Source organism: Schistocerca nitens, chromosome 2 (assembly GCF_023898315.1).
Source record: "Schistocerca nitens isolate TAMUIC-IGC-003100 chromosome 2, iqSchNite1.1, whole genome shotgun sequence".
Taxonomy (NCBI): domain Eukaryota; kingdom Metazoa; phylum Arthropoda; class Insecta; order Orthoptera; family Acrididae; genus Schistocerca; species Schistocerca nitens.
This window is the reverse complement of record NC_064615.1, coordinates 306,862,916-306,885,320: the sequence shown is the minus strand read 5'-3', so window position 1 is coordinate 306,885,320 and position 22,405 is coordinate 306,862,916. Positions and strand designations below refer to the sequence as shown.

Genomic DNA, 22,405 nt, shown 5'->3' with positions numbered 1-22,405 from the left:
CGTGTTTAAAGTGAACATCTATCACCCCTTCCTCCCTTTTTCCGCGAAAATCACGATTACTCCAGCTCTGTCCCGAATTGTTCCAAAAGTATTTCGGGACACTTATTTGTCCCGGATTTAACAATTAAGAAACGATTTTTCTCGAACTATATGTTCACTTCACCTATATCAGTATGCTCTTATTGAAAGGATATTTTCCCCAAATGAGTAATATTTCACACAGTGACAAAACACAGTTTGTTGTAGAAACTACTACGGCAGTGTAAGTGACTATAGAGAATTATTATGAAACTTGAGTTGAATGTTTTCAGAAGACTGCTAAAGAATACAGACAGGCTGAAGCGAATTTGCAGTGCTGATAAATACTGCATGTCCACTCACATAGATGGGCACCTTGACACACTCAACTCTAACAAGTTTGTTTGCTTGGACATCCCACACAGAAAGCACAGAAATACTTCTTTTGTAAATAAAAACCACCTTTACTTGTTCCACTGTAATTTATTTCTCCCAGACGCTTTTCGACATATTTTGCTCTAAGGCATCTTCAGTGGGATCTATAACAATACAGTCGTTGGTTATTTTTAGATTATAAAACAGTTCACGTCGACCTTCGTATTTAAATAAATAATTACTTACAGTTCACGATTTTCGTTAGCATCTGCGTTCCCTCTCATCTGATATGGAGGTGACACTATCAAACAATTTATGAAACATCAGCATATTTTTATATTTCGAACATTTTCCTTCACATTGTTCATCTTGTTTACCCCTGTTTTTGAGGTGCACTAAAAAAATGGTTCAAATGGCTCTGAGCACTATGGGACTTAACTTCTAAGGTCATCAGTCCCCTAGAACTTAGAGCTACTTAAACCTAACTAACCTAAGGACATTACACACATCGATGCCCGAGGCAGGATTCGAACCTGCGACCGTAGCGGTCTCGCGGTTCCAGACTGTAGCGCCTTTAACCGCTTGGCCACCCCGGCCGGCTGAGGTGCACTATTACTCTTCGAAACTAGTTACAGACAGTTGTTCAAAAACTACTTATAAAGATGTAAATATTGTTAGTTCACTGTCTTACCCTGTTTGGTTTGCTTACACATATGTTGCGAAGCTAACGAAGTATATACTGAAAAACGTGTGTGTGTGTGTGTTTTGTGTGTGTGTGTGTGTGTGTGTGTGTGAGAGAGAGAGAGAGAGAGAGACAGAGAGGAAGAGAGAGAGAGAGAGGAAGAGAAAGAGCTAAAAAGTGGGTATATATATATTGTGTTGAGGGGACGGGGAATGTGGGGGCGGGGGTATTGGTCGTTAGTCAGCATCAGTTGCAGACTGTTGAATATGAATGTAATAGCTGTCAGAGAGTGGTTGAAAGCATTGGTAGTGAGCTGATTTAAGTTTTGTTTTAAAAGTTATTGGATGGGTTCATGGACAAGTGAGTGTAAAGGTGTTGAGTGATATTACTGTTATTATTGTTAGGATAATAATCCTCTTTAGGAGGGTTACTCTATTATTTTACCTGTTAGTATAAACAATGAATAATTTCGCATATGTAGTTGATCATTCAACAGTGTTTCCATTTCTGCTTTGGTTTTCTGTACATTGTAATTTTCTTGCAGGGTTTGGAGGTGTTTTTAATTGTGGATTCTAATTACTTTCGTGTCTTCTTCAATAGTGGTCCATTTGTGATTGTGTTCTCTGAGGTGTTCTGAAACTGTCGAGTGGTTTATCCCATACTTACAGACTCTCATGTGTTGTTTGTATCTGATATGAAATGTTCTGTCTGTTCGTCCTTTATACCTGCCATCAAGTGTTACAGTGTAGTTGATATATACCTGCTTTCTGGTATATACCTCTGCTTTTTGTCAGTTTTGGGATGTATTTTTGCACAGTATTGTCTTTTATACATGCTAGATTTATTCCCTGTGTTTTGAAATGTTGGTGATTTTATGTGTAAGTGTGTGTTTGTATATAATTGTGTACCATCTTGTGTCTTATATTTTTCTAGTTATTCTGTGTAGTTCACCTACATCTACATTCATACTCCGCAAGCCACCCAACGGTGTGTGGCGGAGGGCACTTTACGTGCCACTGTCATTACCTCCCTTTCCTGTTCCAGTCGCGTATGGTTCGCGGGAAGAACGACTGTCTGAAAGCCTCCGTGCGCGCTCTAATCTCTCTAATTTTACATTCGTGATCTCCTCGGGAGGTATAAGTAGGGGGAAGAGATATACTCGATACCTCATCCAGAAACGCACCCTCTCGAAACCTGGCGAGCAAGCTACACCGCGATGCAGAGCGCCTCTCTTCCAGAGTCTGCCACTTGAGTTTGCTAAACATCTCCGTAACGCTATCATGGTTACCAAATAACCCTGTGACGAAACGCGCCGCTCTTCTTTGGATCTTCTCTATCTCCTCCGTCAACCCGATCTGGTACGGATCCCACACTGATGAGCAATACTCAAGTATAGGTCGAACGAGTGTTTTGTAAGCCACCTCCTTTGTTGATGGGCTACATTTTCTAAGCACTCTCCCAATGAATCTCAACCTGGCACCCGCCTTACCAACAATTAATTTTATATGATCATTCCACTTCAAATCGTTCCGCACGCATACTCTCAGATATTTTACAGAAGTAACTGCTACCAGTGTTTGTTCCGCTATCATATAATCATACAATAAAGGATCCTTCTTTCTATGTATTCGCAGTACATTACATTTGTCTATGTTAAGGGACAGTTGCCACTCCCTACACCTATGGTTTGGTGCTTCCCGCTTTTATTTTACTTTTAATTTCATTATTAAGCTTTGTGGCTATGTTACTATTGTAAGCATTGTTTCATGCTGTTTGGATTATAATGTCAAGCACTTTTTGGTAGTTTTCTTCGGTGAGTGGCACTGTGTTGATTCCATGGAGCATGTGTTGAAGTGCTGCTTGCTTTTCTCAGTGTGGATGGTTCAAGGATTCGGGGATGATAATGACTGTTGCTGCAGATTTACATTAAATTTCAAACACATGCTTATGTTTTAGTTTTTGATTGTTACATCCTGAAACTTAATTTGGTTATTTTGCTCTCTTTCAATTGTGGTTTTTATATTTTTATGTAACTTGTTGATGTCATATGTAGTTCTTCAATTTTTGTTTGTGGCTCATCTGTTAAGCAAAGGATATCATCTATATACCTGGAACAATGTAATATGTTGTATTACTTTGCTGCTATTTTTTTGAAAATGATCTTTCCAGTGCGATTTATAACAATATTTTCTACCCCTTCTGAAACTGGGGACCCCATTGGTAATCCATCTTCTTGTAAATAAAATTCATTATTGAACTGGAATTAATTTCTTGTGCTATGAGCTTTATTAAGTTGGGTAATTCATTAATCTGTTCATCAGAGAATCTAATTTAAGTTTCCAGCATCTTATCTATAATTTCTGCTGTTTCCGGTACTGGTATGTCGAAATGCATGATTTCTATATCAAATGAGAGGAGTGTTGCTGTGTGGGATTTTTTTTATCTTTTATTTGTCGTATTAGCTGCGTAGTGTTTATAATGGTTCTGTCTTGTACCTTGAAATTGTCAGATCGTAATTTTAACATGAATCCTGCAAGCTTGTAAGTGGGGGATTTTTCTGAAATCCAGTATTGCTCTTTAGTTGGCTTTGGAGGACAGGCGCAGTGTAATTAATCTGTGTCAGATATCATTTATCTTTTTTATCCAGCATGATGTCTACAATTTTCAGTTGTTTACTTTCAGATGGATCTGATTTAACAGATTCCAGACTAAGGTAAAAACACCCTGAAAAATATAGACACCATACTGGATAACAAAGAGAAAAGACAGGTGACACAGATTAATACGGCTGCATCTGCTCTCTGAAGCCAACCAAAGCTCCACAAACTGAGTCGTCCTATGAGCCCAATACTGTATTTCATAAAATACCACACTTACAAGCTTACAGGCTACATCTTAAAATTACTGTCTGAGAACTTACAAGAAAAAGAAGATACAAAAATCCAAGACACAGCAACACTCTTCTCATCTGACATACACTCCTGGAAATTGAAATAAGAACACCGTGAATTCATTGTCCCAGGAAGGGGAAACTTTATTGACACATTCCTGGGGTCAGATACATCACATGATCACACTGACAGAACCACAGGCACATAGACACAGGCAACAGAGCATGCACAATGTCGGCACTAGTACAGTGTATACCCACCTTTCGCAGCAATACAGGCTGCTATTCTCCCATGGAGACGATCGTAGAGATGCTGGATGTAGTCCTGTGGAACGGCTTGCCATGCCATTTCCACCTGGCGCCTCAGTTGGACCAGCGTTCGTGCTGGACGTGCAGACCGCGTGAGACGACGCTTCATCCAGTCCCAAACATGCTCAATGGGGGACAGATCCGGAGATCTTGCTGGCCAGGGTAGTTGACTTACACCTTCTAGAGCACGTTGGGTGGCACGGGATACATGCGGACGTGCATTGTCCTGTTGGAGCAGCAAGTTCCCTTGCCGGTCTAGGAATGGTAGAACGATGGGTTCGATGACGGTTTGGATGTACCGTGCACTATTCAGTGTCCCCTCGACGATCACCAGTGGTGTACGGCCAGTGTAGGAGATCGCTCCCCACACCATGATGCCGGGTGTTGGCCCTGTGTGCCTCGGTCGTATGCAGTCCTGATTGTGGCGCTCACCTGCACGGCGCCAAACACGCATACGACCATCATTGGCACCAAGGCAGAAGCGACTCTCATCGCTGAAGACGACACGTCTCCATTCGTCCCTCCATTCACGCCTGTCGCGACACCACTGGAGGCGGGCTGCACGATGTTGGGGCGTGAGCGGAAGACGGCCTAACGGTGTGCGGGACCGTAGCCCAGCTTCATGGAGACGGTTGCGAATGGTCCTCGCCGATACCCCAGGAGCAACAGTGTCCCTAATTTGCTGGGAAGTGGCGCTGCGGTCCCCTACGGCACTGCGTAGGATCCTACTGTCTTGGCGTGCATCCGTGCGTCGCTGCGGTCCGGTCCCAGGTCGACGGGCACGTACACCTTCCGCCGACCACTGGCGACAACATCGATGTACTGTGGAGACCTCACGCCCCACGTGTTGAGCAATTCGGCGGTACGTCCAGCCGGCCTCCCTCATGCCCACTATAAGCCCTCGCTCAAAGTCCGACAACTGCACATACGGTTCACGTCCACGCTGTCGCGGCATGCTACCAGTGTTAAAGACTGCGATGGAGCTCCGTATGCCACGGCAAACTGGCTGACACTGACGGCGGCGGTGCACAAATGCTGCGCAGCTAGCGCCATTCGACGGCCAACGCCGCGGTTCCTGGTGTGTCCGCTGTGCCGTGCGTGTGATCATTGCTTGTACAGCCCTCTCGCAGTGTCCGGAGCAAGTATGGTGGGTCTGACACACCGGTGTCAATGTGTTCTTTTTTCCATTTCCAGGAGTGTAGAAAGCATGTATTCCAACATACCAGTACCAGAAACAATAGAAATCATAGATAAGAACCTGAAAACTTATGGTAAAATCCCTGATGAATAGATTAATCACATACTCTCATTAATAAAGCTCATAACAGAACTACTTCCAGTTCAGTAATGAGTTTTATTTATAGAAAATTGATTACCAATGGGTGCCAAAGTTTCAGAGGGCATAGAAAATATTTTTATAAATTACATTGAAAAGACCATTTTCACAAAAATAGCAGCAAAGTAATACAACATATTATATTGGTCCAGGTATATGGGTGATATCCTTTGCTTAATAGATGAACAACAAACAAAAATTGAAAAAGTACATACATACTACATCAACAAGGTACATACAAATATGAAAGCCACAACTGAAAGAGAGCTGACTAACGAAATTAACTTTCTGGACGTAAAAATTAAAAACAAAACAGTAAACACATGTTTGAAATTTAGCGTCAATCCGCAGCAACGGACGTTATCATTCGCCAATCCTCGAACCCTCCACACTCATAAAAACAAGCAGTACTTCGGCACATGCCCTATAGACTCAACACAGTTCCATTCACCGAAGAAAATTACCGAAAATAACTTGACATAATAATCCAAACAGCACAAAACAATGCTTACAGTTGCAACGCAGCCACAAAGCTTAACAATAAAATTAAACGTAAAATAATAGCAGAAAGCACCAAACCATAGGTAACAACACAACAGAAAACACGCAAACACTCAGTAGCATAACAACTACACAGAATAACCAGAAAAATATAAGACACTAGACGATACACAATGACATACAAACACGAACTCACACATAAAATCCCCAACATTTCGAAGGACAGGGAATAAACCTAGCATACATAACAGACAATCCTGTGCAAAAATACATCCCAAAACTGACCAAAAAAAACAGAGACATGTGCCAGAAAGCAGGTATACATCAACTACACTTGTGATGGCAGATCCAAAGAGTAATCAGACACAATATTTTATGTCTGATACAAAGAACAAACTACACTTGTAAGGACAGATTCAAAGAATAAACAGACAGAAAATTGGTGTCAGATACAAAGAACACAGTACGGACAAACGACTCCACATTTACAGAGTACTTAAGAGAACATAATCAAAAACCAACCACGGTCGAAGAAGACACGAAAATAATCAGAATAGATCATAAAATACAGCTCCTAACCCTGGAAGAAAATAATCACATACAGAAAACCAAAACAGAAAATAAAACACTGTTGAATGATCATGTACACATGCCAAACAAATCATTGTTTACACTAATAAGTAAAGTAAAGGTATCATATTCCAAAAAAGGATTGTAATAATAATAATAATAATACCAACCAGCACCTTTGCACTCCTTTGTCCATGTACCCAGCCACAGAACATTTAAATCAAAACTCAGATCAGCTGATCACCAAAGCTCTCAACCACTCTGACACCTATTACATTCATATTCAACATTTTGCAACTCACACTGAATAACCACCACCCAACCCCGCACCCCCAAAACACACACACACAAAATGCATATACACACCCATTAGCTCTCTCTGGTCCCCCCCCCCCCTCCCCACCACACCACCCTGTCTCTCTGTCTCTCTCTCTCTCTCTCATACATGCATATACACATATTCACACCCATTAGCTCTCTCTGGTCCCCCCCCCCCCTCCCCGCCACACCACCCTGTCTCTCTCTGTCTCTCTCTCTCTCTCTCTCTCTCTCTCTCTCTCTCTCTCTCTCTCTCTCTCTCTCTCTCACACACACACACACACACACACACACACGTACACAGATATTTATATCATGAGTAGACGTTAGTTTTCAGTGTACACTTCGCTAGCTTGGTAACATGTAGGTAAGCAAACCAAACAGGATAAGACACATAGTGAACTCACAATACTTGCATATTTATAAGTACAGTTTTCGAACAAATATCTATAACACGCATATGTTGATCACAATATTTAAAGTGCAAGTGACATATGCGATGTGACAAATGTGGGTGAAAGAGCGCCAGAAATCGGCCAGTAGGAAATACATCTCCAGGACCACACACATGAGGTAACAGCGCTGGATATCGTGACACCAAACGATAATTTCAAATATGAAATTCTAACCTAAAAAACAAGAGCTAAACACGAAAAAAATGTAACATTGCAGTATATTGCATCTATCACATAATATATTTATTGCATGTGTAAAAAGAAACATGTATTAGAGGCCACCGAAGATGCTTCCCAAATAAAAGAAGCGAAACGCTTATGGCAATAAACAAACAGCCTTTAATTAGTAGCATAGACCAAATGTACCTCCACTGATTGTCGTCAGTTGAAAGGAAAGAATGAATAATTCAGTCATTACGCAAAGCTACAACGGTGTCGAATCTTTTCATTCGATTGCTCCTACTGACTGTTTCGGCTCGAAAAAAATTAAATGAATAATAATCGAACGGATAGATAAAATTACAACTGACTGACACGATTGTTTTCATTCGGTTGTTCAAACAGACTAGTTCCAGTCAAAAGGATGGTTGAATAATTCAACCTATACATTTGACAACAATCGAATGATTCGATTGTTTTCCAACAACGAAATGACCCGATTGTTTCACAAGCTGCGACATGGTCGAGAATAAAACAGTGACTCGAATATAGAAGTTTCCTCTATTTTACGTCTATGGTCACATTTCTTTTTAATTTGACGTCAGACTACCAGTTTCGGTCTATAATGACCATCTTCAGATTATGTTTTATAAAAATCTGTTGTACGCGCGGGCTCTTCTTCCCGTCGTGGCACATTGGAGTGTGAGTATAGTGCTAGAGGACTTACTTTCCTCCCCTTGTTTCCACTCACAATAACTGGACGGAACAAGTTGTCTGGTATAAGTGTTTATTACATTAAACTTTACAACCTGCACATGCAGCGGGCCAATTGCGGTTCCTGGCTTAGCTGGAAGACATACACGCCCGTCCGCTACAGGGTCTCGCAGCTACCTGCTCGGCCGTTACCACTGCTAATCTTACCTGCGTGCACAAAGGACCTGGGAGATCCACTTCTGCACGTAGGTTGCAAATTCTCCATACAGGGAGCAGACTGTACTGGACAGTCTTGGAGAGCCTGTATAGGGAGAGAGTGGCCAACCGGACGATACGGCGGCCATTTTTCTGCCAAACTGCGGGCGGGATGTTTGAGTAGCCAGTAGTGGAGTAGTGGAGTACACACTCACCGACTCAAAAGCACAAGACAATACGGCGAAATCATTCGTTAAATGCCTTTCTTTACAGCTATAATATACTCATAGTAGCCTACTACGTACAGCACAGGAAAATTTGATACAGTGGCTGTAAAAATTATTCGTTACTTGCATTTATCTCCTTTAAAGTTCGTTTACTAGACATATTGCAATGAAAGTAACGAAAATAAAAAGATATAGTGTATAGCATTTGTTTTTTATCGGAAGTGCATAATGCTAAAGATTTAACGTACCTGTATTGCGTCAGATGAATGAAAGTCTTAAGCAGTTGTTTACTTGTGACATGCAAAAAGTGTGACACGAATTAGTACTTCTTGTCACGTCTTCAAACTTTTTGCATGTCACAAGTAAACAACTTCTTACGACTTATACACTGAATACCTCTCGTAGATAACAAGCGAAAAAGATTTAAAAAATCAGGTAATGTTAAATTTAGGCCGGCCGCGGTGGTCTAGTGGTTCTGGCGCTGCAGTCCGGAACCGCGGGACTGCTACGGTCGCAGGTTCGAATCCTGCCTCGGGCATGGGTGTGTGTGATGTCCTTAGGTTAGTTAGGTTTAAGTAGTTCTAAGTTCTAGGGGACTTATGACCTAAGATGTTGAGTCCCATAGTGCTCAGAGCCATTTTGATTTTTAAATTTAGGCTACTGTAATTACCAAATATAACAAGAAAACTACCGTATCCCATCTACCCCACAGTAAGTAGGCCTATTAAAAACTGTCTTCAAGAGTACCTACAATTATTTACTACGAATAATATTTCAGCAACTACGACAACTGCGGGAAACGTGCTTATAACTTGCCTGCGTCAACAGTCAGGCAATAATACTGAAACCAAAATAATGTCTAGTGTTCTGATTCGGAACGAAATAAAGCTTGACGCTATAAAGTCGAATGAGCATGGCACAACAATTACAGGAACTTTCCGTTTCCTGCAAGGACTGTCAGATATTGGCTTCAGAAAAGCTTGTGACGCTACCAGTATGCACGCAAACGCTAATTACGTACTAAAAACGATATAAAACTAAATCTAACATGCATGCACAGCGCATAACAAGTCTCTCAATAATTCAAATACCTTCTAATCGTTTCCAAAAGTCCCCTGAACTTCAATTCAACTCAAAAGCATGGCGAACATAGGAAGCGCGCGATAAGTTTGGCAGGAAATTGGCGCCAAAGCTTTTCAACCAGTCACGGACAACTTCACTTATGGCCACTCTCTCTGTATACAGGCTCTCTAGACAGTCTGACCTGTCCAGTTTGAAGCTGCCACTAGATGGCAGTTGGAGTGAGTAGCAGAGTCCAAAGACCTGTCCTAATTTACTGGCTCCGGTATATTAGGACATGTTTTATAAAACAGATCTGAAGATGGTCATTGTAGAACGAAACCCGTAGTCTGATGTAAAAAAAAAAAAAAAAAGAAAAGAAAGTGGCTATACACGTAGAGTAAAGGAAATTGAGACGATTGTTTTCACTCGTTTGTCGCCGCCACTTGCAGCGCTGCTCACGGGCGGCCGTCGCCCCTGCCTTCGCCGCTGACCGCCGCCGACTGCTGCACGTGGCAGCCGCCCCCCACTCCGCGGCGCCGCAGCAGCGCACCGTGTACGTCATCACCCCCACGTACCGCCGGCCCGAGCAGCTGGCCGAGCTGACGCGCCTGGCGCAGACGCTGATGCACGTGCCCGCGCTGCACTGGCTCGTCATCGAAGAAGCGGCCTGCACCACGGCCGCCGTCGCAGAACTCCTCGCCAGGACCGGCGTCCGCTACGACCACCTCGTCGGTGAGTAGCGAGCGCTGTCCACTGTGCCGAAGCTTCTAACAAGGGAACCTCCCCATCACCCCCCCCCCCCCCCTCAGATTTAGTTATAAGTTGGCACAGTGGATAGGCCTTGAAAAACTTAACACAGATCAATCGAGAAAACAGGAAGAAGTTGTCTGGAACTATGAAAAAAATAAGCAAAATATACAAACTGAGTAGTCCATCCTCAAGATAGGCAACATCAAGGACAATGCGAGCTCAGGAGCGCCGTGGTCCCGTGGTTAGCGTGAGCAGCTGCAGAACGCGAGGCCCTTGGTTCAAGCCTTCCCTCGAGTGATAAGTTTACTTTCTTTATTTTCGCAAAGTTACGATCTGTCCGTTAGTTCATTGACGTCTCTGTTCATTGTAATAAGTCTGTGTTTTGCGACCGCACAGCAAAACCGTGCGATTAGTAGACGAAAGGACGTGCCTCTCCAATGGGAACCGAAAACATTTGATCGCAAGGTCATAGGTCAACCGATTCCTCCACAGGAAAACACGTCTGATATATTCTATACGACACTGTCATGTGCGTCACCTGACGGGAATATGTTGTCAACCCACCTAACTTGTACTCTTGGCGAATGGGTAAAAAGATTCTTCTACCTTGCCGGATTTAGGTTTCCTTGTGGATGTGATAATCACTCCAAAAAAGTGATGAAAACATAAGAGTTTGTCACATAAACTGCAACAAATGAATGAAACAGTTTCACAGTCGCACAATTTCCCCTATGCTCTGTAAAAACATAACGTTTTAACGTTTTCAAATTTTTCCGTGTGTAGACCGTCAAATACTGCGTATGTCCAAGCAAATCGGAACATGTCCTGGAATTTTGGAGAGCGAAGTTGATTATGTGTGAGTGTCTGAACTTTGATAATTGTCTGAAAATAAAAAATTAAACTTTTCACTCGAGGGAAAACTTGAACCAAGGACCTCTCGTTCCGCGGCTGCTAACGCTAACCACGGGACAACGGCGCTCCTGAGCTTGTGTTATGCTTGATGTTGCCTATCTTGCGCATGAACTACTCAGTTTGTATATTTTGCTTATTTTTTCCATAGTTCCACACAACTTCTTCCTGTTTTCTCGATTGATCTGTGTTAAGTTTTTCAAGGCCTATCCACTGTGCCAACTTATAACTAAATCTGACGGGGGTGCGATGGGGAGGTTCCCTTGTAAGATCACTAGCTGTTGCCTAATCCTACGTACGAGGGTCGTTCAGTAACATGTTCCATATTTTTCTTCTCAGAACATATTTATTCTTAAGAGTCAGAATTTGGTGACGATGCACATGAACACGTCTGTGTCCTAATTTCCTACGTAGTCTCCATCACGTTCTATGGCCGTATGCCAGCGTTGTCGAAGAGCTCTTGTCCTGTACACGAAGCCATGTTAACACTGCATGACTGGCACTCTTGTCATCTTCAGAGTGTGTTACCCTTAGAGAATCTTTAAGTGGACCAAAGAGATGGAAGTCTGAGAGTGCCAGGTCTGGACTGTAGAGTGGATGAGGCAATGACGTCCTACCCAATTTCACGATGTGTTTCCGGGTTCTCAGGCTTTTGTGTGGCCACGCATTATCGTGTTGGAGCAAGATTTCTGCTGGATACTTGTCCGATGCAACACGTCGGAAACAGTTCTTGAGTGTATTCAGAGTCTTCACGTATGCTTCTGAATTGATTGTTGGCCCTTTTGGCATCCCATCAACGAGAATGACGCCATTACAATCCCGGAAGACTGTCACCATGACTTTTCCCGCAAAGGGGGTTGTTTTGAGTTACTTATTTTGTGGTGAACCAGGATCATGCCACTGCATAGACTGCCTTTCTGTTTCCGGCGCAAAGTGCTGCACCCAGCTTTCGTACCTCGTAACGATCCGTGACGGAAAGGACTCTCCGTCGGTCTCAAAACGCTCGAACAATTCAGATGAAATGGCCTATGTTTGAATCTTGTGGTCGGCTGTGAGCATTCGTGGAATCCATCGTGAACACCTCTTTGAATATCCGAGAGTCTCGATCAATGCAGTCGCACTTCCAATGCTGACCGACAACTGTAGGGCCAATTGTCGAGTTGTGATGCGCCGGTCGGCACGAATAATGGCATCCGCACGATTCAGCATGTCTGGAGCAGAGGCTGTGACAGGACGTCCCGAGCGTGTCTGATCATGGAGCACTGTTTCTGCATTTCCTGAAGCTGTAACTTTTTTTACCCATGGCCCAACTGTACTCCATCAACTGCAGCATCACCATACACTGCACACAAACGTTTATGGATGTTCACCACGGTTTTTTTTCTGCACACAAGAATTTTATAACAGCACGCTGCTTGTACCGTGAGTCGTGTGTAGAGGAAATTTTGACGCTGTACTACTCTGCGATCTGCCTAACGGTTCGAAACTTCACCGGCGCTCAGGACAAACGTCAAATATGAAGCCCCAACATTGACGTTTGTCCATGTATATTAACGGCCTTTTAATAGAATGTGGGGCATTACTTACTGGACGACCCTCCTACGAGAGTGAACGAACTGCTGAAAAAACGTTGTCTCACTCGCTCAACGACATCGTCAGGTGTTCTTGGACGACCAGAGGATTTCCCATGTCTCACCGAGCACTCTGTTCTACAAAATATTTATGCCACTCATAAAGTTTAGGCCTACTAGACGGATCTTCAGTGTACTTGATACGGAAGTTATGCTTAACTGTTGTCACCGACGTCGATTCTTCAAATCAGAACTCACAGCTAGCACGCTGGGGTCCAATGAAGGCAGCCACCATTAACGCAACTGCCGCTAGCGCTCCTTGCGCTTCGGTTCCGCTCTAGTGAGCTAAGTGAGACAAAACTTGATGTATTTGCCTACAAATTGACAGTACAATAACCTCTGTACGTACCATGAATTAATTTATATGAGTTTTCAAAATCGTAAGGTTCTTTTGAAACACGCTGTATCTGTGTCCAAAAGAGTCATATCGCGATTAAAAACAGGCCGCTGAAGGTGGATATTCCGGTGATGGTAGACGGACCTCCAAACTCCAAGAGGATCGATACGTTACCCTGTCTGCGAAAAAGAGCAGACCGCTGCAGCCCTTGTAACCTGTCTCTGTGAGAAGCACTTCGCGGCATTTAAATCGGGTTGCTTTTTGTGAACGAAATCCTGTGCAGCTGATCGCACTTGTATCATGCAGTGGTCGAGAATGCGTTCGTTGGCATGCAGAGCATGTTAAAAGTGGGGTCAACAAAAGTGGTACACGCTGATGTTCTCCGACAAATCCCACTGCATTGTGACAGACGATTCTGGTTACAATTTTGTAACACATTACACGCTACAGAATGTTGATGAACGTCACCGGTGAGGCCTAGACGTTAAGGTGTGGGCAGACATTATGCAAGACGATCGAAGAGTGCTGGATATCTTTGTGCGCTGTAGCGTTACAGCACAGCGGTATTGCAGGGAGGATATTCTGGATAATGTTATTCTGGTTTGGAGTGCGGTAGGTTCCTACTTTCTGTTCATGGACGACAATCCCGGTCCTCACCGGATTTCTGAGGTGTTACAAACACTGGAAAGTGAAGATATTGAACATATGGAATTTCTTAGATACTCCTCGAACCTAAAGCCTAGAGGGTGTGGCCGGCCGAAGTGGCCGTGCGGTTAAAGGCGCTGCAGTCTGGAACCGCAAGACCGCTACGGTCGCAGGTTCGAATCCTGCCTCGGGCATGGATGTTTGTGATGTCCTTAGGTTAGTTAGGTTTAACTAGTTCTAAGTTCTAGGGGACTAATGACCTCAGCAGTTGAGTCCCATAGTGCTCAGAGCCATTTGAACCATTTTGAACCTAGAGGGTGTGCCTTGGATGCTCTTGGTAGAAATGTTTCTAGACGGAAATGTGCTCCCGTAACGTTATCGAGCTTCATGTTGGTAGTCTGACCTGCGTCAAATATGAACCATGTTTTTGTCTGTCATCCTGCTTTCCCATGAGGTGAAACACGTACCATTTTTCGTTCTAGATGTGTTCCATGACGTCCATCGTTGCCACTGATTATTCATGTCCAACAGTGTCTCTGTTCCATAGCAATTGTCAGTGTACGTATCACTGTCTCGCAATGAATAAAACAAGAAATCAAGGAATAATGGTGCATGTTTGTCATTGGATTGGAGATTTCCTAGTTCACGGAACTCGGTAACTTTACAATGAAGAGAAATGGTCACCGTAAATCCCATCGCCCACTAAGTATTATTCGCTGTAAGCTTACAAGTTGGTTCACATATTGGCATCGCACCAAGCTCCGTCTCCTGCTGTACGGCCTCAATATGTAGGGACCCCACTGCGTTTTCGCTTAGTACTCCTCTGCTCTTCTCCTTCTAGCGTTCCCTGAACATTATCTGCGCCGGCCAGTCAGTGGTCTAGTCGCCGTCTGACGTCACAGTCTGGAAGATGGGGCCAAGATAAGGAGCAGAACCTCAAAGTGCAGTTCAGTGGCTACAAGTGTCTCCACAGTGGAACAAAGAATGGTTGATGAGTATATGGAAGATTCATTCTTATATTCTCAGACAAGTATCAATTATTATAACAGACTTCTGCACCCGCGTTCCCATTTGCGGCAGACCTTACACCGTGTGATTACCTTGGCATGCAGCCTAAGCATCTCCACTCCCTACAAGCCTACAGTCAAGCTCTACAAAACGTACATCGAATCTTACTCTGATTTTTAAGAAAGTTTGATAGGGCTATTCTTGGTGAGAAGTATATCATCGATGTAGTGGATACTGTCAAGAGCTCTACGCAGTTGATCAGTATAAATGCTTTTCGACGTACAAACGTTCCGACACTGTATGATTGTAGTGAAATTTGAGAACACTTGCAGACAATTGACACTTGATTGGGTGACAGGAGTCTATTAACTGCCTGCAGATTATCGAAAAAAGTAGAAGTAATTCCAAGAGTACCTCAGCAAAGTATGTTCGGATTCCTGTTGTTTGAGTAGCATATCAAAGAGCCTTGCAAATAATGTTACTAGTAACCTTAGCCTTTTGCGGGTCATATAGTTATCCGTAATTAGTTTCCCCTCAAAAATGTCCAAAAGGATTGTCTAACTTGACAAGATTTCAATGTCATCTAGAATATGGTAATTCATGTTATGCAGATCCTGCAAAATCCATATTGACAGATACTTGAAGACAGATACAAACTGTCCCCTGAATGCCTATTTACAATTTTTCAAGAGGTAGGATTTGTTAAGAAAGCTCAGAAACACGACGTATCGCTCCCATATGGATTTCAAGACTTTCACAATATGCAGATGCATTTAAGCTATCATTCTTCCTGTGCTCCATACATATACACAATGTGAAGGAGCAGCAATAGCTCGCTCAATCGGAAATACCCCATGCCATGTACTTCTTAGTTGTTTGCAGAGTATAGAGTTAGAGGTAGATGTAAAATGCAGATTTATCTTTACTCACTACCATATATAATTTACAATATGACGTAATTTATTTCAACTTTAAGAATTTCCTAATAAACTCATAAAGCCACTACATTTTCTTGTAACAGTGCGAATAAATCCTCGAAAACGATTGAGTTGTTACAAAGAAAACATTCTGTGTAAACATTTCATCCCGTCAACGAAATTACGTCTGGTGACATTAGGAAACACTGAAAAGATATTACTTCATAAAGTAAGATTTCTCATTTAAACACCATAAAATTGGTATACATTGTTAACAAAAGGAAGATTTTTCAATTCACCGCTTCTAAATTGGTATACGTTTCATTTACCAAACGCACTTAGTGTCAAACGTATAAATGTATTGCATTAATATCAGACTGCAAGAACTTGAGACAATACGTGGACTCTTCTTTTCGCTGGGTGACCTATTACTGTTATTTAGGATTCTCTCCGTCCTAGGCGTAATGCAAATGGAACTTCACATTCATGAGGTCCTTTCCGCTATTCTTGACAAACATCAGCAACTTGTAATCACTGCGAGTTACAACTGTGTGATGATAATGATACAGGTTGGCAGTAGTAGTGGTGGTGTTATCAAACTGCTACAGTAACGTTATTGGTGGCGCACATAATTTAGCGCTGAATACCTACTCAAGTAAAGATAGTGTGGTGGCGTCGTCACTTCTCTTTATTTGGCATCAGCTTGAGTAATCCGATTTAACGAACCTAGTACTCCATTCGCGAGCTACCAATGATACAGTATGACTACAGAGAACATCGTGCGGGTATTACATTAATTCTGCAGTGAATTGCTTAACAAATATTACCCTCAGCTATGCAGCTGGAATGACTCATTATACAGGTACTCAACGTTGCACTTGGTTAAGTGATCAGTTCGCTTCAATCCTGCTTCTTGTTTTCGTAGCCGGCCGGTGTGGCCGTGCGGTTCTAAGCGCTTCAGTTTGGAACCGCGTGACCGCTACGATCGCAGGTTCGAATCCTGCCTCGGGCATGGATGTGTGTGATGTCCTTAGGTTAGTTAGGTTTAAGAAGTTCTAAGTTCTAGGGGACTGATGACCTCAGAAGTTAAGTCCCATAGTGCTCAGAGCCATTTGAACCATTTGAAATTTTCGTAAATACTTGATACTGACCATTCGTTATTTTACTAACCATGCGCTACTATCTGATTCGCATGTATATGACATGCGTTAGCGCCGTCACAAAGCAATGACCAAGGGTTGGATGCCGTTGAAGTCCTGTTACATTGATGGCAAGACAAATGTCCGCAAATCACCTCTATTGCCTCAAAAAACAATTGCATCTTAAATATCGAAAGACCGACGTCCACACTGTCACAGCGCGTTGAAATACAGCAACGACGGCAGATGAAAATTTGTGACCGACCGGGCTTCGAACCTGGACCCAGTGCTTACTAGACAGACGTGCTGACCACTGCACCATTTTTTTTTTTAATTTGAGAAGACTTCCAGCACCAGGTCGGCGGTGGCAAAGAGGGCAGGGGTCGAAGATCCGACGCCTGGCCACAATGCCTCCCCCATGCCTGTCACTGCGTAACAGTATTATTCCCATGTATTCCATGTTTGTTCCTATATATGCCTTAAATTGTAGAACAAAATTGAAGTAGTAATTAAGGTAAAATAAATTACATATTTCTGCCTCAAATGACGTGCGTTCCTTGTAGAACATAACTTATATCAGTCAAAAGGGTGACGGAAAAATACATAAACATTCATTCAGAAACATATTCACAATTTAAGTTATTATGCACTGGATGCATATGACGTCTGTAAGGAAGCCATATACTTTTCAACAAATGAATGAAATTTCGGAGCCGGAGGTGTTTTATCAAATTAGAACAGTTCTGACTTTAGAACCAACGAAAAAGCAGATTACAGGAATAAAAAAGGTGATGAATAGTATTCTGCTTATAATCAATAGAACTGCCCACTTCTTTGTAGCCCACATAAAGCAATAGACAAAAAATTTTGAAACCATTCCTTATACTTGTTATTTTTCTTCAGCTTAAAATGTTCTTCTGCAATGTAAAACATGTACTCTTCTTAGTTCGAAGTTTTGTTTGTTAACACGTAAGACAGAAACTGTCCCAGTTATCTGGATATGACTTTCTACGGTTCTGTTGATAGTGTTATTTTCTTCCTATCCCCAATTCTGATTCTATTTTCACATAAGAATATGTGCGCTACAGTTTCTACAAGCCGACATTTGTCGCAGTATGGAGATGGCCTCAATTTCATTTTCCATAACCGTTGCGCTGTGGGTATGGTTTCGTTTACAACGTCGTACCCTACGGCACTGGTAGAATTTTACTGTTGATATTTTTCCATACATTCATCCAGTTTTTAGTAGTTTAATTTTCCTGAATTGGGTTGTGAAGACGATGTCTGGTAACATAATCATAGACGGTTTTAGTTTTGGTTTGTGCTGATGGAAGTCTTATACAGCTGCAATCGACATAGTACATTCGGACGTAATCTAGGCTGGCATCTATAAGTGCTACATTAACAGGAGCGTTCCTATCCCCAGGATCTATCGAGAGGAACAGAAGTTTCATGATGCCTGTGTTAGTGGCATGTATCATTTTAAAAGCACGAGTTAGAAACAGTGCGTCACGTCTAGATTTAACGTCTTTAATTCCAAGTCCTCCGTTTTGCTTCTGCAAAGTCGCCGTGTGGAAGGATACTTTGAAGATATTTTGTTTCCACACATACCAACACGCTGCAGCTAGTATTTTTATGTGCGGTGACCTGCGGTATCGGTAAGACTGCTGCGACATGATATATTTTGCTAAGTATGTATGTATTTATAAACTGAACTTTCTGCAGTCGGTCTAACGATCGCATGTCATTGTCCTTCAACAAGGCTCCGATGACATTAAGTTTCCGCGCCCAATTGTTCATAGCCATGCGCTTGGGACTCGCCCTTAACCACAATCCGAATTGGAGTCTCTCTTCAGTTACATCTAACCAGTGCGCACCTATTGCACTATTGTAAGAACCGAGATGCAGTATTTTGGATTTAAAATTTTGTAAATATGTGGTAAGATATTATAGGACCAAGCTGCTTAGGTCATCAGTCCCTAAGCTTACTCACTACTTAATCTAACTTAAACTAACTTACACTATGGACAACACACACACCCATGTCGGAAGGAGAACTCGAACCTCCAACGGTGGGCACTATCAGGACACAGCAGCCAACTTCTTTGCAGCACCTATCTACACACGGTATTCGTCAGACGCGAATTCGCATCTTTGCCGCATACCACATGCGCGGTACATCCCCCCACCCCCCCCCCCCCACCCCCCTCGTACATTATTCCACTCACTCGCGGCCACACTGTTTTCCCGCGAGGGTTCGGACGATGTCGTGCGTCTAGCACTGAAAACTTTCGGCGACCGGTCGAGACCTAAATAATTATACAGGCTGTTTCAGGAGGAATGGTAAATATTTTAGGAGGTGGTAGTAGAGAGAAATTGCAGAAAAATGCCATATAACATGTGTCCAATTTTTATCAAGTACATATAGCTAGGTTCAATGCATTTTCGTTTCGTATGTTGGTCCTTACAGGACCCAGTTGTCTACACTTCCTTGAAAATGAGCTTCTAGCGTTATTGGAAGAGGTTCCTTTGGCTACAACAACGCGTATGTTCCTCCAGCATGACGGGGCTCCTGCACATTCTAGTCGTCAGGTGACATTATCCAAGCCTAACTTCTCCCGGAAGATGGATCAATAGATATGGGCACTTTTCTTGGCCACCAAGGTCCCCGGACTTATCTCTTTGGATATTTGCCTGCACTGATGGTTAAAGGCGAAGTCTACAAAGAAAAAGTAAAACCAACAGCCGATTTGATCGTTCGGATTGTGAATAGTGCAGTCCTCATAAAAGAACGCAAGGACGACCTCAGAAGAGCTACACATGGTGTTATCAAGAGAAGTCAAATGTGCATTGAAGTTGGTGGGGGACTTTTTGAAAATCAGCTTTGAACGTCCGCATTTGCCTTTCCTTTAAGTTTGTTAGGGTCACGTACTAACAGCTGTATCTCTGTACTCAATAAAAAATGGACGCATTTATTTGTAATTTTTTTATGCAATTCGTCTGTACTACCACCTTACCACCCGCTAAAATATCTACTATTCCTCCTGAGACACCCTGAATATGGATGTAGGTGTGGTGTCTGTTCTTTCGGACATGTCCGAACGAAAAGACACTATGAATCCGGGTTCGAACCTGGTCAGGCACAAATTTTCATCTGACGCCGTTGGTCTATTTTAACGCCCATGACAGCCTGGATATCTGTCTTTCGATATTTAATTGATTAACAATGCTATTTCGATTCGTAGTGTCTGTTCTTTCGGAAATGTCAGAAAGATCAGACACACACACGCACACACACATTTTTATCTTAAGTGCTATTCGGAAAATGTCTGGCAAATCAGTGATAGTGCCGGACTGTAGCTGCATCAACCTACTCATTTCACTACATGTATTTTTATGACCATTTCCTCTTTAATGACAGCGACAGTGTCTCTAATCGCCTATTTTGACAGAAACCTGTTTCTCTCGGCCCTAGCCTATACTACAGCAATGAGTGATTGCTCACATTCTTGATGCCTCACTGGACTTGCTCATCCGCTACTGTCATTGTAAACGATCATAACGAAATTAAGTATAGGAATCCTATGAAACCAATGAGTTCAAACTGCGCTGCTGCGCAGATGAAAAAAGTAGTTTTCACAATTATCAGATGTTGTTGTTGTTGTTGTTGTTGTTGTGGTCTTCAGTCCTGAGACTGGTTTGATGCAGCTCTCCATGCTACTCTATCCTGTGCAAGCTTCTTCATCTCCCAGTACCTACTGCAACCTACATCCTTCTGAATCTGTTTAGTGTATTCTTCGCTTGGTCTCCCCCTACGATTTTTACCCTCCACGATGCCCTCCAATACTAAATTGGTGATCCCTTGATGCCGCAGAACATGTCCTACCAACCGATCCCCTCTTCTGGTCAAGTTGTGCCACAAACTCCTCTTCTCCCCAATCCTATTCACTACCTCTTCATTAGTTATGTGATCTACCCATCTACTCTTCAGCATTCTTCTGTAGCACCACATTTCGAAAGCTTCTATTCTCTTCTTGTCCAAACTATTTACCGTCCATGTTTCACTTCCATACATGGCTACACTCCATACAAATACTTTCAGAAATGACTTCCTGACACTTAAATCTATACTCGATGTTAAAAAATTACTCTTCTTCTGAAACGCTTTCCTTGCCATTGCCAGTCTACATTTTATATCATCTCTACTTCGACCATCATCGGTTATTTTGCTCCCCAAATAGCAAAACTCCTTTACTACTTTAAGTGTCTCATTTCCTAATCTAATACCCTCAACATCACCCGACTTAATTCGACTACATTCCATTATTCTCGTTTTGCTTTTGTTGATGTTCATCTTATATCCTCCCTTCAAGACACCATCCATTCCGTTCAACTGCTCTTTCAAGTCCTTTGCTGTCTCTGACAGAATTACAATGTCATCGGCGAACCTCAAAGTTTTTATTTCTTCTCCATGGATTTTAATACCTACTCCGAATTTTTCTTTTGTTTCCTTTACTGCTTGCTCAATATACAGATTGAATAACATCGGGGAGAGGCTACAACCCTGTCTTACTCCCGTCCCAACCGCTGCTTCCCTTTCATGTCCCTCGACTCTTATAACTGCCATCTGGTTTCTGTACAAATTGTAAATAGCCTTTCGCTCCCTGTATTTTACCCCTGCCACCTTTAGAATTTGAAAGAGAGTATTCCAGTTAACATTGTCAAAAGCTTTCTCTAAGTCTACAAATGCTAGAAACGTAGGTTTGCCTTTCCTTAATCTTTCTTCTAAGGTAAGTCGTAAGGTCAGTATTGCCTCACGTGTTCCAGTATTTCTACGGAATCCAAACTGATCTTCCCCGAGGCCGGCTTCTACTAGTTTTTCCATTCGTCTGTAAAGAATTCGCGTTAGTATTTTGCAGCTGTGGCTTATTAAACTGATTGTCCGGTAATTTTCACATCTGTCAACACCTGCTTTCTTTGGGATTGGAATTATTATATTCTTCTTGAAGTCTGAGGGTATTTCACCTGTGTCATACATCTTGCTCACCAGATGGTAGAGTTTTGTCAGGACTGGCTCTCCCAAGGCCGTCAGTAGTTCCAATGGAATGTTGTCTACTCCGGGGGCCTTGTTTCGAGTCAGGTCTTTCAGTGCTCTGTCAAACTCTTCACGCAGTATCGTATCTCCCATTTCATCTTCATCTACATCCTCTTCCATTTCCATAATATTGTCCTCAAGTACATCGCCCTTGTATAGACCC

General features: G+C 42.6%; 1 protein-coding gene across 1 annotated transcript in view; it reads left to right on the top strand.

The window, feature by feature from the left end:
• Window positions 1-22,405, top strand: part of LOC126235001 (galactosylgalactosylxylosylprotein 3-beta-glucuronosyltransferase P-like) — a 187,266-nt gene that overhangs the window by 105,700 nt on the left and 59,161 nt on the right. The window contains exon 2 of the mRNA XM_049943737.1: window positions 10,261-10,543. Coding sequence (XP_049799694.1) covers window positions 10,261-10,543 — 283 coding nt within the window. The remainder of the gene's footprint in view (window positions 1-10,260; window positions 10,544-22,405) is intronic.